The 17,524-nt window shown below is 37.2% G+C and overlaps 1 protein-coding gene across 1 annotated transcript in view; it reads right to left on the reverse strand.

The window, feature by feature from the left end:
• The window catches only part of Fkbp14 (peptidyl-prolyl cis-trans isomerase Fkb14), a 163,845-nt gene extending 148,704 nt beyond the window's left edge, over positions 1-15,141 (reverse strand). Inside the window, exon 1 of the mRNA XM_074116900.1 lies at positions 14,880-15,141. Coding sequence (XP_073973001.1) covers positions 14,880-15,079 — 200 coding nt within the window. The 5' untranslated portion in view covers positions 15,080-15,141. The remainder of the gene's footprint in view (positions 1-14,879) is intronic.
• Between the last annotated feature and the right edge of the window lie 2,383 nt (positions 15,142-17,524).

Genomic DNA, 17,524 nt, shown 5'->3' on the forward strand with positions numbered 1-17,524 from the left:
TCCCCTTCATTTCATCTTACAAACTTTCTCGATAATCTAGCAGTCCTCACCCATGTCTACATCGCTTAAACTGGATATTAAACCTTGCTACCACCACTTAGTTACCAAGAGCAGAGTTCCAGCTAGCTCTTTTCAACCATGTCTCGTGATTATATCTTAACACAATTTCAACTTATAGCGCTGGTACCTAATTCTTGGTTTTAGATTTTAGTTCGCAAAATTTATAAGGTAACAATATTCCCACGCTATGAAATAGCCAAATAGGAAACCAATTTTGTTGTAACGGATACAGTGAACCAAAAAACAAAACAAAAAATCCGCTTTGCAATGCTTGCACCAGTATTATTCCATCACAATAACGGTAGTGACCAGCAACCCCGAACATCAAACTTACTAACATCGTAATTTAATCAAAGCATTTACCAATTAAACCAGACCTGGAAAATATGGAACCCATATTTTCCAAATCATTAACCTAGAGGCTGGAGGTAGCGATGAATTTATTGCAAAAGTTAGAAAGGGTGATACTCATATAACAATCAACTAGCCTGCATTCACTTCAAATGGTGGCCTTAGGTAACAATATTAATTATGATGTATATATTTCATGAAATAGTAGAACAAACGTACTGGAATTAAATTAGACTAATGTTTCTATTGAAGTGGAACATCAAACTATAGAGAGATATCTATGTCTGCGTGTATAATTTAATCAACGCATGAAACCTACAGATCATCTCCATCATCAAAATCTATTTTATATTACGTATCTATGGGTGCTAATGAGAAAAAACAAAATAGTTAGGTAATCATCTTTTATTAAGCAAGTGTAATATAAAGATATAACTCCAAACTTAATTAAAAAAAAAAATGAATTAAGTAATTAAACGTTTATCAGAAAAACTGGTGTTAAAAAAATCACTCGACCTACTCCTACTAGATGAGGAGAAAATACTGCGATCGTGCCAGAATCACGTTTGCATCAGCGATTTCAACCAGAAGAGTGAAAAATGGCTGGGCAGACTGATAAGGAAGATGATTGTGAGCGTAGGGCTTAGGGTTTAATTAGACTTGGGTTTACTTTCATTTTTTTTTTTAAAGGTACTTTAAAAACGCTGGAATATTAAATGCCGGAGAACTGTTGTCTTCTTTTGTATACAGATTTCACTGTAAATAGGCTAGGTTGTTAGTTTTATTTATTTTCTTAGACTAATTAGTACTATTGTTCAAAAGCGTGGGTGGATGCTAGTTTTAGAGCTACACTTGAAGGATTATTGTTTCAAAAAAAAAAATGGTCCTCGACAATTAAGATATCATTTACAATTTTTCATTTCGACAAGTTGCTGGTTCTACAGTTTTAAATGAATATTTTATTTCCCCATCCTTCAAATATAATTGATACGTTTTGATAATGTGTATCAACTGATAACAGACCTTATCTACCCGAAATGTGGACATCATTTTACGATTACAGCAAAACAGAACCTACACTAATGATAAATATTATATAACTTTTTTTTTATTATCAATCGAATGTAAACGGTCTAATCCTAAGAATTCTAAGAAGTGTAGTCACCTAAATTCACCGTTCTACATTGCCCACTATGCAATCCAAAATATTCCGCTCTTTTTTAAGAAGAATTCCATGTTTAATTTTTATACTTCCATATGTAATGCATTAATCCGGTTGCTATTTTGCGGAATAACCCAAACACTCGGCGAAAACTTAGGCGTCAATTGTCTGGTTTCTTTTGACTGGTTTAACGTCGATCCTCTATAGATTGGCTATCTCAAATAGCCTCTTTACCAGCTGCTACCAAGACTGACATGGTTACCGTTATTCTGACAATACATTCGTAATAATCATGAAATTATCATTTTTGCTTGTTACGTTAGTTTATGCTGCTGCAAAATTTAAAAAACTCAAAGATTAATTTTTTTTATTTTATTTTTTTAAGTTATTTTGTAATCTACAATCTGCAAACAGTTGTATACAATCAGTAAATATGGAGAGAGTGATGAACTGGTGCGGGAGGAGAGCAGGAGGAGAGAAACTACCCAGCGGTAGCACTCTCTATAGGAGAAGAATGGCGTTTAGGTCTTCAGACTACAAGGAAGTCGCGGGGCCACTGGCGATTCAGTCGGCGAGGAGTATTAGGAATGTCAGAGGAAGCGAGAGACAGTACAAGAGGATTAGAGCTAGTCTAGAGAGCAGTATGGAATTTTTGGTATTTAGTCTTGGCGAGTTGGTCTATGAAGGGAATGTTGAGGTCGTTGTGAAGAGTGAGGTTTAGACACGTAGAAAGGAGCGTCAGGATTAGGGACGTCAGAGGAAGCGAGAGACAGTACAAGAGGATTAGAGCTAGTCTAGAGAGCAGTATGGAATTTTTGGTATTTAGTCTTGGCGAGTTGGTCTATGAAGGGAATGTTGAGGTCGTTGTGAAGAGTGAGGTTTAGACACGTAGAAAGGAGCGTCAGGATTAGGGACGTCAGAGGAAGCGAGAGACAGTACAAGAGGATTAGAGCTAGTCTAGAGAGCAGTATGGAATTTTTGGTATTTAGTCTCGGCGAGTTGGTCTATGAAGGGAATGTTGAGGTCGTTGTGAAGAGTGAGGTTTAGACACGTAGAAAGGAGCGTCAGGATTAGGGACGTCAGAGGAAGCGAGAGACAGTACAAGAGGATTAGAGCTAGTCTAGAGAGCAGTATGGAATTTTTGGTATTTAGTCTTGGCGAGTTGGTCTATGAAGGGAATGTTGAGGTCGTTGTGAAGAGTGAGGTTTAGACACGTAGAAAGGAGCGTCAGGATTAGGGACGTCAGAGGAAGCGAGAGACAGTACAAGAGGATTAGAGCTAGTCTAGAGAGCAGTATGGAATTTTTGGTATTTAGTCTTGGCGAGTTGGTCTATGAAGGGAATGTTGAGGTCGTTGTGAAGAGTGAGGTTTAGACACGTAGAAAGGAGCGTCAGGATTAGGGACGTCAGAGGAAGCGAGAGACAGTACAAGAGGATTAGAGCTAGTCTAGAGAGCAGTATGGAATTTTTGGTATTTAGTCTTGGCGAGTTGGTCTATGAAGGGAATGTTGAGGTCGTTGTGAAGAGTGAGGTTTAGACACGTAGAAAGGAGCGTCAGGATTAGGGACGTCAGAGGAAGCGAGAGACAGTACAAGAGGATTAGAGCTAGTCTAGAGAGCAGTATGGAATTTTTGGTATTTAGTCTTGGCGAGTTGGTCTATGAAGGGAATGTTGAGGTCGTTGTGAAGAGTGAGGTTTAGACACGTAGAAAGGAGCGTCAGGATTAGGGACGTCAGAGGAAGCGAGAGACAGTACAAGAGGATTAGAGCTAGTCTAGAGAGCAGTATGGAATTTTTGGTATTTAGTCTCGGCGAGTTGGTCTATGAAGGGAATGTTGAGGTCGTTGTGAAGAGTGAGGTTTAGACACGTAGAAAGGAGCGTCAGGATTAGGGACGTCAGAGGAAGCGAGAGACAGTACAAGAGGATTAGAGCTAGTCTAGAGAGCAGTATGGAATTTTTGGTATTTAGTCTTGGCGAGTTGGTCTATGAAGGGAATGTTGAGGTCGTTGTGAAGAGTGAGGTTTAGACACGTAGAAAGGAGCGTCAGGATTAGGGACGTCAGAGGAAGCGAGAGACAGTACAAGAGGATTAGAGCTAGTCTAGAGAGCAGTATGGAATTTTTGGTATTTAGTCTCGGCGAGTTGGTCTATGAAGGGAATGTTGAGGTCGTTGTGAAGAGTGAGGTTTAGACACGTAGAAAGGAGCGTCAGGATTAGGGACGTCAGAGGAAGCGAGAGACAGTACAAGAGGATTAGAGCTAGTCTAGAGAGCAGTATGGAATTTTTGGTATTTAGTCTCGGCGAGTTGGTCTATGAAGGGAATGTTGAGGTCGTTGTGAAGAGTGAGGTTTAGACACGTAGAAAGGAGCGTCAGGATTAGGGACGTCAGAGGAAGCGAGAGACAGTACAAGAGGATTAGAGCTAGTCTAGAGAGCAGTATGGAATTTTTGGTATTTAGTCTCGGCGAGTTGGTCTATGAAGGGAATGTTGAGGTCGTTGTGAAGAGTGAGGTTTAGACACGTAGAAAGGAGCGTCAGGATTAGGGACGTCAGAGGAAGCGAGAGACAGTACAAGAGGATTAGAGCTAGTCTAGAGAGCAGTATGGAATTTTTGGTATTTAGTCTTGGCGAGTTGGTCTATGAAGGGAATGTTGAGGTCGTTGTGAAGAGTGAGGTTTAGACACGTAGAAAGGAGCGTCAGGATTAGGGACGTCAGAGGAAGCGAGAGACAGTACAAGAGGATTAGAGCTAGTCTAGAGAGCAGTATGGAATTTTTGGTATTTAGTCTTGGCGAGTTGGTCTATGAAGGGAATGTTGAGGTCGTTGTGAAGAGTGAGGTTTAGACACGTAGAAAGGAGCGTCAGGATTAGGGACGTCAGAGGAAGCGAGAGACAGTACAAGAGGATTAGAGCTAGTCTAGAGAGCAGTATGGAATTTTTGGTATTTAGTCTTGGCGAGTTGGTCTATGAAGGGAATGTTGAGGTCGTTGTGAAGAGTGAGGTTTAGACACGTAGAAAGGAGCGTCAGGATTAGGGACGTCAGAGGAAGCGAGAGACAGTACAAGAGGATTAGAGCTAGTCTAGAGAGCAGTATGGAATTTTTGGTATTTAGTCTTGGCGAGTTGGTCTATGAAGGGAATGTTGAGGTCGTTGTGAAGAGTGAGGTTTAGACACGTAGAAAGGAGCGTCAGGATTAGGGACGTCAGAGGAAGCGAGAGACAGTACAAGAGGATTAGAGCTAGTCTAGAGAGCAGTATGGAATTTTTGGTATTTAGTCTTGGCGAGTTGGTCTATGAAGGGAATGTTGAGGTCGTTGTGAAGAGTGAGGTTTAGACACGTAGAAAGGAGCGTCAGGATTAGGGACGTCAGAGGAAGCGAGAGACAGTACAAGAGGATTAGAGCTAGTCTAGAGAGCAGTATGGAATTTTTGGTATTTAGTCTTGGCGAGTTGGTCTATGAAGGGAATGTTGAGGTCGTTGTGAAGAGTGAGGTTTAGACACGTAGAAAGGAGCGTCAGGATTAGGGACGTCAGAGGAAGCGAGAGACAGTACAAGAGGATTAGAGCTAGTCTAGAGAGCAGTATGGAATTTTTGGTATTTAGTCTCGGCGAGTTGGTCTATGAAGGGAATGTTGAGGTCGTTGTGAAGAGTGAGGTTTAGACACGTAGAAAGGAGCGTCAGCAAAGATTAAAATAAATAAAAAAAAATAATGCTTTAAATGCGTTTTAAATACGTACTTTAATATGGATTATTTATGGGATAAAGGGACACGGTTCTTTATCAGGAAATAAACAAATTAAACAAAGTAGAAAAAAATGAAGTTTTACTAGAATAAAATTTGGGTAAACACTCTCACGACTTTACGGAACTTAACGAGAGTTCACGAGAGTACAATAAACAGAAATAGCACTTTAGTGTAAAGGTTATCATCCACCCTCAACGCGGTTAGTCGAATTTTTCTGGGAAAAACCCTTTCAAATTTAGTTATAAATGCATGCAACTAGTACGCCATATTTAAAGGAAATAGTTGAACCCATATTCAAGAAAAACTGAAAAATTAATAATCTCCGCGAAATGATTTTTCCAAATTCTTAATTTGGCCACCTCTGATCGCCAACAGAAGCGCCTCTTAGATAAATATTGAACCTGAAATCTCTACAATTTTTTTTGAGTTATGATGGATACATGCTTTTACGTACATAAATACCAAAAAAAAGGGAAAGTATTTTATAAAAGCATTGCAAGGGAAGCGAGGCACTGAAAAAATGCCTTTTTAGTGTATTGTACGATTCTGATTCTTTTATCATTTTACTGAAATGTTTTCAGTTTTTGGGATTTTTCTCCATAACGACGCACCAAAGAAGTTTTTCGTGAGGTCTATCATTTTTCAATTTAAAATCCGAACTGGAGGAAGCGACTGCAGGGTAGTGGTTCAACGAAGCACTTTCTACGAATGGAATCTCGTCAGAATGACCTAGGAGTGGCACATAAAGCACAAGTGTAGGGACGGAGAGAAAAGTGGTAAACCACGACGATGTAGGTGACAAAGAGAGGATATGGGAGACGTGCGAGAAAAGAGGAATTGTGACGGAACGGACGAAAAAAAAAAGCTTTGGCAGAGGACAGAGAGGGATTCAAGAAGAAGGGAGCCTTCCCATCGCTGGAGGAGTGCGTAAACCTCAATTCTTTTTCGATTGGGTTTTCTCCTAAAAGTCTGAAGAAAGAGAAACTGAATATACGAGGGTCGTTTGAAAAGTCCGTGCAAAAATAAAAACTACTTAATTTTTTGGGGTAAACCTTTTTTATTGTTCAACATAGTCTCCTTTTAGGCTTATACACTTCGTCCAACGCTGCTCTAGTTTGTTCATTCCTTCCGAATAATAGGATTTGTCTAAGTCTGAAAAATAGCCATTCGTTTCTGCAATCACCTCCTTGTTTGAATAAAATCTTTTTCCCGCCAGCCATTTCTTCATATTGGGGAACAAATAGTAGTCCGAGGGAGCCAAGTCTGTAGAATAGGGGGGATGTGAAACGAGTTGGAACCCTATTTCCATTAATTTTGCGACCACAACTGCTGAGGTGTAAGCTGGTGCGTTGTGGTGATGGAAAAGGACTTTTTTGTGGGCCAATCGTGGGCGTTTTTCTTGCAGCTCGGTTTTCAAACGGTCCAATAACGATGAATAATATGCACCTGTAATAGTTTTACCCTTTTCCAGATAGTCGATGAGGATTATTCCTTGCGAATCCCAAAAGACAGTCGCCATAATCTTTCCGGCCGAAGGAACGGTCTTCGCCTTTTTTGGCGCAGATTCCCCCTTGGTAACCCATTGTTTAGATTGTTCTTTGGTCTCAGGAGTGTAGTGTTGTATCCTGTTTTACCCACAGTGACGAAACGTCGCTTAAAGTCCTGCGGATTCTTCTGGAACAGCTGCAAACCGTCGTCCTTGCAACACTTCACACGATTTCGTTTTTGGTCAAGCGTGAGCAATCGCGGCACCCATCTTGCGGATAGCTTTGTCATGGTCCAAATGTTGATGCAAAATATTATTGTACCCGTTCATTCGAGATGCCCACAGCACTAGCAATCTCACGCACCTTAACTCTTCTGTCATCCATCACCATATCATGGATTTTATCAATGATTTCTGGAGTAGTAACCTCAACAGGGCGTCCAGAACGTTCAGCGCCACTTGTGCCCATACGGCCACTCCGAAAATTTTGAAACCACTTATAAACTGTTCTAATCGAAGGTGCAGAGTCACCATAATGTTTATCAAGCTTCTCTTTAGTCTCCTGAGGCGTTTTGCCTTTCATAAAGTAGTGTTTAATCAACACACGAAATTCTTTTTCGTCCATTTTTTGAAAATCACTCGACTTCCTCGATTCAAACGAATGCCAAACACAAAGAAATAGACCGATCTGGCTGAAACTTGGTGTGTGTTCTTCCAAGAGATGCTACTAACTAAACATAACCTCGATACGCGCCAGTAGTGCTATCTCTCTGACTTTGCACGGACTTTTCAAACGACCCTCGTATGTTGAGAAATAAAAAAGGTTTACCCCAAAAAATTAAGTAGTTTTTATTTTTGCACGGACTTTTCAAACGACCCTCGTATGTACCCAGTAAATTTAAAGGGAGGCAAAAAGTTATCCAGCAAAAATTTTACTAAAATAACAGGTTTCAAAAGAGCAATAAATTCCATTTGAATACAAATAAATAGAGAGTATAATAAAATGTTGCCATTGAGATAATAAAGTTCAATATTTACATACAATAAATTCAAACAATGGAATTAATGTTAAATGGAGAATTAAATTCGTATAAATTTATTTCAATAAAAATTAGAAATTGCTATATTAACATTTACTAACATCTAGAAGCAATAAAATAATATTTAAACAGACAATAAAATATTAATTAATTTTTTGATTTGTTTTATTAATGTAATAACATTTATAAATAACAATAAAATATGATGGAAAAAGTGTTTAAAAAAATGGCCGGGCAAAAGAACTTTGTAGGTTGCAGAGCGGCCGAATGTAAAATTTAAGTTAGAGTCGGGGGGCTTGCTCACGACTGGGAATATTCGGCGTGTTCTCTAACCTGGAGGAAATGGGCCCTGTTATAAAAGTTTTCTAATTTGTAATAAAAGGCCGAATAGAGAAATGGTGAAAATAAATTATTAACTGAATTGAGGGAGCGTGTTTATAAAGTAATTAAATACAGTTTTTTTTATAAAAAGTAATATTAAAATCAAAATGATTTCCAAATTCTAAATTTAAATTTAGGGAGCAAGAAGAAGGAAGTAGTGAGAATCCAGCGACAACTCTGCAGATCCTAGAGCTAGGATATCCACTGGACAGAACTAGGAATGTCTAAAATGGACATCCACACGATTTGGCTACGATTCTTGAGGTAGCTAACTTATTAACTTATTTTTCACCTTACAAAACCCTAAAAAAAAAAAACAATTTTCCCAGGGTTTCCTGTGGCATACAGGCAACTTGGGGAAGTAGCGAACCCACGGGTTACCATAGTACGCCATACACGCAACTCCAAGGAAAACTCCCTTACAACCTTCTCTAGGAAGCGATCCTTCTAGGAGAGCTTTAAAGGCGCAGTCGTAGAGACACAAAGATGGCAGTCCCGCCACACTACTCTAAGGGTCTATGGGCCTAATACCTGCTCACATCACCGAAATTTAAAAGACTAAAATTAGCCAAAGAACCACTGTAGGTTCTTTTGGAAAGCCGCAGGATAGAAGGAGCAACAGGAAGAAGAACAAGAAATAAGGAAAACCATAGGCTAAATTTTCCAATAAATCTTAGAAAAATCAAAAATAATTCTTTTAAAAAAGAGGTATACTTCCGATTTTTCTTCTTTAACCCAGAACTTTTCTTAATAATATGTGGGACCTTACATTGCACTGAAATAATCTTTGATTTTGTCCGCCGTAAGCACGTACCTTTATTGTAACCCTGTGCGGATGCGGACTTCCATCCATAATCAGAGATAGATTTATCACTTTGGTGTAGAGCAGGGGTCGCCAAACTTTTTTGATCATGGACCCCCCCTATATAATTTTTCGAAATCTCCATCGTCCCCCCATAAAAGTAATTTTCAGTTAATTAAAATAAAACTATGTATTAGGTACTGTGTTTGTTCAATTTATTTTATGATTTTAAACATTTATTAAAGTAATTTTACATTGTGTAACACTAATTTTATGAAAAATATCTTAATATTGAAATTTAAATACCTTAATATTTATTAAATAATAAGTAATTATAAATAAGTAAAGTAACTACAGTATTGCTTCTTAATTAATTGAGATGAGTGTGCCTGGTGTTTCTTTGCAAGGTTCCGCTATATTAGGTTCGAAATTGTTTTTCCTTTGACCCCCTGGCTCAGATCGACCGCTACTTTTGTTAAATAGACCCCTGGGAGTCTATATAGACCACTTTGGCGTCCTCTGGTGAAGAGATTTCGACTTCACCTATGTTTCTATCTTACACTAAATAAGTAGCGTTAAGTTTCGAAACCGATTAAGGATATAAATAAACATGCTTGCTCAGATGAATAATATCCAGCACTGCCAATTATTTTCGAAAATTAAGGAATTTGCTTTTACCATCATAATCTTAAAAACTGGTCTAGATACAGAAGATCGTGCCACTTAATAAAAGATTAAGTAATCGAAGACCAGTCTTAACGTCCTACTTTCAAGCTAAATGTCGTCGAGGAAGCCTAAGATTCACTGTTTCAAAAAAAAGAAAAGCTAAGACAGAAACCGACAACTTACATCCTAACTTATTCTTAAATACAATTATTTCTAGAAAAAAATACGAAAAACTTTAATAATTGATCAAACAAGTCATCATTTTGGAAAGAGGAAGAAAGCAGAAGGGAGGGAATCTATTTGAAAGGTGAAACCAAACTCTTCACAAAGAGGAGAAAGTTTATCCCGTCTGTGAGTCCCTGTCTGAGGTCACGACAGTCGCCTTTCTTTTGAACTGATCCCGCCCCCGCAATCTCACAAAAAAAACATTACTTCCTTCTCCCTCCTTTTAGTGCAATCAAAGTAATAAAAAACTTTTAAAAAAATATAAATAATAAACTATCATCCTACATTATTTTTTAATTATATTAATTAAAAAAAGTTAATTTGTTTAAATATATTTCTTTAATTGTTCCAAAAAATAATAATAATAATAATAGTAAAGGAATGAGAAATCTTTTTTGTGGTTGGCTGGCTTAGCGGAAGTGATAAAACGCTCGATGGTGAATTCAGTCATGTTTAACTATGCAGCGTAACCGGGTCCATTATTCATTGAAACAATGTGGTTCTTCTTTTTTGGAGGGCTCTTATCAGTACACAACACTAACAGTAATAAATATACTATGTCAGTGTAATAAAATAATTACAAATTTTGCTGATGTGTCCAACCGTACACCCCCTCCTCATCAAAGAAACACGACTCAACTCACGCTAAGTTTTGCCATTTATTTACAGCATAAATTTTAGGAACTGGGAATTTTTTCTTAAATTTTACCAGGTGATGGTTGGAAAATATAATTCCATTGTCAGAATTAATTTCTAGACACCGATTTTCCCCAAAAATCCTTCTAAAATATGATGATGAAAATCGAAGAAAACTTACGACGAGAAAATTTAAAAAAAAAATTAAAAACCTCAGGGTAATATATTCTGCAAAATTTTACTTCTAGTTGAACTTTAGTTTTATTTTTATTAAATTGTATCTCTCTCATAGAGCTTAACAATTGTTCCTTTATAGACGGTAAAAATATACATACATAACATTAAAGAGGTACTTTGACGGTTTTTTTAAGTTTTCTACCGCTCTATAACTCTCCAGCACCGTTTATTTTTTTTCTATTACAAATACGAGGGTCGTTTGAAAAGTCCGTGCAAAAATAAAAACTACTTAATTTTTTGGGGTAAACCTTTTTTATTTTTCAACATAGTCTCCTTTTAGGCTTATACACTTCGTACAACGCTGCTCTAGTTTGTTGATCCCTTCCGAATAATAGGATCTGTCCAAGTCTGGAAAATAGCCATTCGTTTCTGCAATCACCTCCTCGTTTGAATAAAATCTTTTTCCCCGCCAGCCATTTCTTCATATTGGGGAACAAATAGTAGTCCGAGGGAGCCAAGTCTGGAGAATAGGGGGGGGGATGTGAAACGAGTTGGAACCCTATTTCCATTAATTTTGCGACCACAACTGCTGGAGGTGTGAGCTGGTGCGTTGTCCGTGATGGAAAAGGACTTTTTTGTGGGCCAATCGTGGGCGCTTTTTCTTGCAGCTCGGTTATTCAAACGGTCCAATAACGATGAATAATATGCACCTGTAATAGTTTTACCCTTTTCCAGATAGTCGATGAGGATTATTCCTTGCGAATCCCAAAAGACAGTCGGCATAATCTTTCCGGCCGAAGGAACGGTCTTCTTCGCCTTTTTTTTGGCGCAGATTCCCCCTTGGTAACCCATTGTTTAGATTGTTCTTTGGTCTCAGGAGTGTAGTGATGTATCCATGTTTTATCCACAGTGACGAAAAGACGCTTAAAGTCCTGCGGATTCTTCTGGAACAGCTGCAAACCGTCCTTGCAACACTTCACACGATTTGAAAATCACTCGACTGCCTCGATTCAAACGAACGCCAAACACAAAGAAATAGACCGATCTGGCTGAAACTTGGTGTGTGTTCTTCCAAGAGATGCTACTAACTAAACATAACCTCGATACGCGCCAGTAGTGCTAACTCTCTGACTTTGCACGGACTTTTCAAACGACCCTCGTACTCCAAATAAAACTGAAATATCTTACTCACTTTTCAAAAGAAAAAACAAAATCCCCCCCCCAAAAAAAAACTATAATAAGAAATCATTTTTATCACTACAGAGGAGACTCGGTTATCCGTCACCCTTTTATCCGTCTATTCCAATTAACCGTCACTGCCTCAGTATTTAAAAAAAAAAAAAAATTATGGAGTGAATATTTTCTTTGTCTTTTAGGTACATACTCGTGTACCTAAATTCGACAGTTTGTGGGGTTTTTTCCCCCCCCTAAAAAGATCAACCACAAACTAAAACCGCCCACAAAACCCGATTAGATGTCGTCGCAGACATTGTATTCATTAATTTTAATACACAATAGAATGAATTGAATAATGAAAGATAGCTGACCTTTAAGGCTTAAGCGTATAAACGTATAAAATATGTATACCAGTTAATACAAAGTTTTATACACGTTAAACAAAAGAATCTGGAAGTTTTCCTGTTTTTTTTTTTGTTTTTTTTCCATTATCCGTCTATTCGACTATCCGTCACGTGTCCGGTCCCGGTCATGACCGGGATAACCGAGATGACTCCGCTGTATTTGATTATTTAATTTTTCAAATATTTATTGTCTACTCTTACAAACGTTCTTGTTTGAAATATACGAGGGTCGTTTGAAAAGTCCGTGCAAAGTCAGAGAGATAGCACCACTGGCGCGTATCGAGGTTATGTTTAGTTAGTAGCATCTCTTGGAAGAACACACACCAAGTTTCAGCCAGATCGGTCTATTTCTTTGTGTTTGGCATTCGTTTGAATCGAGGAAGTCGAGTGATTTTCAAAAAATGGACGAAAAAGAATTTCGTGTGTTGATTAAACACTACTTTATGAAAGGCAAAACGCCTCAGGAAACTAAAGAGAAGCTTGATAAACATTATGGTGACTCTGCACCTTCGATTAGAACAGTTTATAAGTGGTTTCAAAATTTTCGGAGTGGCCATATGGGCACAAGTGACGCTGAACGTTCTGGACGCCCTGTTGAGGTTACTACTCCAGAAATCATTGATAAAATCCATGATATGGTGATGGATGACAGAAGAGTGAAGGTGCGTGAGATTGCTAGTGCTGTGGGCATCTCGAATGAACGGGTACATAATATTTTGCATCAACATTTGGACATGACAAAGCTATCCGCAAGATTGGTGCCGCGATTGCTCACGCTTGACCCAAAAACGAAATCGTGTGAAATGTTGCAAGGACGGTTTGCAGCTGTTCCAGAAGAATCCGCAGGACTTTAAGCGTCGTTTCGTCACTGTGGATGAAACATTGATACATCACTACACTCCTGAGACCAAAGAACAATCTAAACAATGGGTTACCAAGGGGGGAATCTGCGCCAAAAAAGGCGAAGACCGTTCCTTCGGCCGGAAAGATTATGGCGACTGTCTTTTGGGATTCGCAAGGAATAATCCTCATCGACTATCTGGAAAAGGGTAAAACTATTACAGGTGCATATTATTCATCGTTATTGGACCGTTTGAAAACCGAGCTGCAAGAAAAAGCGCCCACGATTGGCCCACAAAAAAGTCCTTTTCCATCACGACAACGCACCAGCTCACACCTCAGCAGTTGTGGTCGCAAAATTAATGGAAATAGGGTTCCAACTCGTTTCATATCCCCCCCTATTCTCCAGACTTAGCTCCCTCGGACTACTATATTCCCCAATATGAAGAAATGGCTGGCGGGAAAAAGATTTTATTCAAACGAGGAGGTGATTGCAGAAACGAATGGCTATTTTTCTGACTTGGACAAATCCTATTATTCGGAAGGGATCAACAAACTAGAGCAGCGTTGGACGAAGTGTATAAGCCTAAAAGGAGACTATGTTGAAAAATAAAAAAGGTCTACCCCAAAAAATTAAGTAGTTTTTATTTTTGCACGGACTTTTCAAACGACCCTCGTAAAACCAGCTGAAACCATCTTTTACGCACTATTTTCTAAAACTCAAAAAAGAAAAGAAATCTTTATTTCCTTGAAACTCGACTTTGTACTATCGTACAAGAGCACTATCTTAAGAGAAATTTAAAAAAAAAAAGAAGTAATTTTACTAGAGAGAATTCTTTTTTTTTGAAAGTGGTCATTACTAAGTTATCCATTAAACTTTCACTTTTAAATCCGTACATAAAATGAAAGGAATGAGAATTTGTTTGAAAGTATTTTTGTCTAAATTTGAGTTTTTACAAAAAACAAAAAAAAATAACAAATTTAGAAGATTTAAAAAAAAAGACAAAAAAATGGTTCCAACACAATAAAAATTAATTAGAATTTCTTAAAATATATATTTTTTCTTTCAATTGTTTACTAAAAATAGTAATTATTTTAAAGGAATTCCATTTTAAAAAAAGTATCACAATATTTACTGTAACAAAAGAAACGGACCTAAACTTGTATTTATTTTACGAACATTTAATTAAATTTGACCAAACGTAATTCTTGAGAATTTAAACAATAGAAAGAGAATAGCAAAACAACTGTTATAAAAGTAAAACAGACGCAAATTATTAATTTTCTTTTATCAATTTATTTGTAAATTAAAATGAAATTAATTTTTATAAAAATAATAAACTATAATCTCTTTTATTAAAGCTCATAATTTCTAAATTTTATAAAAGTTTTCAAACATAAAATTGTCCTTCATAATGCATAGGGGAAAACTGTCGTACAAAATGATTTCTTTAGAAAAAACAATTTACCGCCAGTCACCTTGGAGGTTTTAGCGGAATGAATGCTTGTTTTTTTTTTAAAAAAAATTGCAACAGGTCTAATAAATTTACTTAAAACTAGGATAGCATCTTAATTTTTTAATATAATTTACGACGAAGAAGGAAAATGTGAACATTCGGCTAAAATTAAAACTTCTAAATATGAAATAATTTTTATAAACAGAATAAAACTAGAAGTTATTTTTTTAAATTTTTAAAACTCATGGGAGGCGAAATAAACTAAAAAAAACTCACCTTGAATCAAATTTCGTACCATCCTTTAATGTACCCGTATAATGCATGGTGAGCATATCGCCAATTTTAGATTTACGATCGCATACTTCCGGTGCATATTCAACGTCAACTTTTAGATCGGCAGCATATACCGTAACAATGGTGATAAATGCCGCGATCCCAGCGAAATATAGATTAAAATAGGCTGTCGTGGTATACATGTTACTTATAAACGTATTGGTTAGCGGCTGGCTACATACTAAAAGTACATTGGCCGTCTCATAGCACTAAACATACCACGAGGGAAACGTTTTCAACTGGAACGCATGCGCTCTTTAAATCTGTGGTAAGAGAAGCAACAAGTATCTCTTCTGCTCGCATGTTATTTTCACTCACACATACACACGCACACGCATAAACAGAACTAAATCCCCTTTCTAGTTGAATAATCATCAAAACTCGTGAGTTTTAATTAATTTATTTTGTTTATTTATTTATATTAAGGTAAATTATTTTATTATTTAGCTGGGCACTGTTATATGATTGGGCAGAAATATTAATAGTTATAATGATGGTTTAGTTTTTCAAATGTTGTTGATAGATTATCCTTGGGAATTTCGAGAAGCGGTCAATACACAATTTTGAACACAGATTTCCTTTTTCATAACGACGAAATATTCGAATTCAGGGTAACATAAATTTGTAGAGTTATTATGTTCAAAGTACATCATCATAAATGTCATTTCTTTCTCTCATAAATTTAAAAAGTTATTTCTTCATCATGCCAATTTTATAAAATTCAATTTAGACGAATGTTCCCTGTGAGTATTGGATCTAAGAAGACAGGATAACTCGATGGCGTCATTGCGATGAATTCCATTGAAGCAAACAGACATTATCTATGAATGATGTATTGCGGTAGATATTGCTCTAATTTCCCGTTATGCAGTTTCCGTAAAAAAAAGAAATGCAGCAGAGTTTGAGACGGTCTACGATCTAGCATTTAATGAGTAAAAACGAATATGGTAACCTCAGAGAAGAAGGAGTTACTTCGAGAGTTTGAACCATTGTAAATGTTAGTTCTGGAAGGTGTTTTCGCGTTCAAATAATTTGGATCTCTCCAGATCAGGGTTATTAAAGAATTAAGCACAGGAAATAGAAGCTAAACGGCATTTCGTGCCGAAATTTGAGAAGTAAAGGCATGTCCAGAAAAATAGACATCCATTAAATACAAAGAACTGGGATCAGAATAGTGCCGTAAAGTACGGTGCCTATGACTTCAGCTGATATAATTGCAAACTATTTCCGGTTTGCTTATGAAGGATGGCGTAAACCGAGCCAAAAAAAAAAAAAAAGAACTAATGGAGCTCTATAAAAAGTCCAGGTAATAACCGTTAAAACTGCAAGCTTGCTTTGGTGAGAGACGTCTAAAAAATATATAGAGAAGGTTCGGATTCCACATTTATTATATGAGAGGCAGCCGGATGAAGCGGTAAAAAACTACGAAGGATTCGAAGACTGAGATGGCTGCAGTATGCAGAGGATGACCTGTAGCGCTTAGGAGGCAACGAGTCTAGCAGTGGAGAAGTCTGGAAGGAAATAACGTAGAGGGCCGAGATCCTAAATAAGCCGAAGCGCCATGGAGTACCAGCAGTACCTTTCTGTGTGAAGTAAAAAAGTAAAGTACTACCCACTTTTGCAGGCGGGCTTTACGTCCAACTACCAATTAGGTGTCGTGGACGGAGGCGACTAGCAAACACACTTTACTGTAAATTTCTTTTATTAATCATTAAATAAAATCCAAGACCTAAGACTGGGAATCGAACCGAGTACACAATACATATTAGCTTTATAGGTATCGCCTCTAACCGCTCGGCTACAGTGGCGCCGCAGTATCTTTCTTTGTCTCCTTTTGAATCTCTGTATTTTTGGATGTCTGTCGTCCCAAAAAACCAAAATTTCAATATATGTATGCATCCCGGGCGGACCGCTAGCAAAAAGTTTAAAAGGTATTTTGTTCTATTGTAATTAAAATCAGGTTCAACCTGCAATGGTGGCCATTCCAGCTTGACTGGGATATGACTGGACAGTTATATTAAATTATTTTGTATCAGTTCAGTCGATTAATTGAGACAGGCTCTTTGACCATTGGGATATCCGTATTATAGTTTTAATAGATTTTACTGGGTGAAATTAATCATAGCAGAATGATTATTACTCAAGTGTAATAAAGTAAGCCTATATTAAAATCAGCTATGTAACAGATATATAACAGACTGTATATTTATTGTTCTGTATTTAATCTGCAATTTTATCATAATTAAATTCTTCAGAAAACATATGGAACCTATAGTAACTATTATCAAGTCGACTGCATAACATAATGAGGAAATAGTTAATAGTTTAAATAAACTTTAATAAGTTTATGGTAAAGTTAGGAAGTTAGGCAATGCCCTCTAGATATAACACATATTGGGTAACAATGGTAGATACAAAGTTATTTCACAAAAGATGAGAATAAAAGATCCATTTCTATTACATTATTAAAAAAAATAAAATAACTAAACTCACCTTGTTAATATTTTCTTCACGTTACTTCTGGTACTTGTTGCCTGCACAGAGAAAAAAATAAGTTGTAATAAAAACTGTGTACACGTCACCAAAAG

The sequence above is a fragment of the Rhodnius prolixus genome, unplaced genomic scaffold (assembly GCF_049639745.1).
Source record: "Rhodnius prolixus isolate KJV_2025 unplaced genomic scaffold, Rpr scaffold_2, whole genome shotgun sequence".
Taxonomy (NCBI): Eukaryota; Metazoa; Arthropoda; class Insecta; order Hemiptera; family Reduviidae; genus Rhodnius; species Rhodnius prolixus.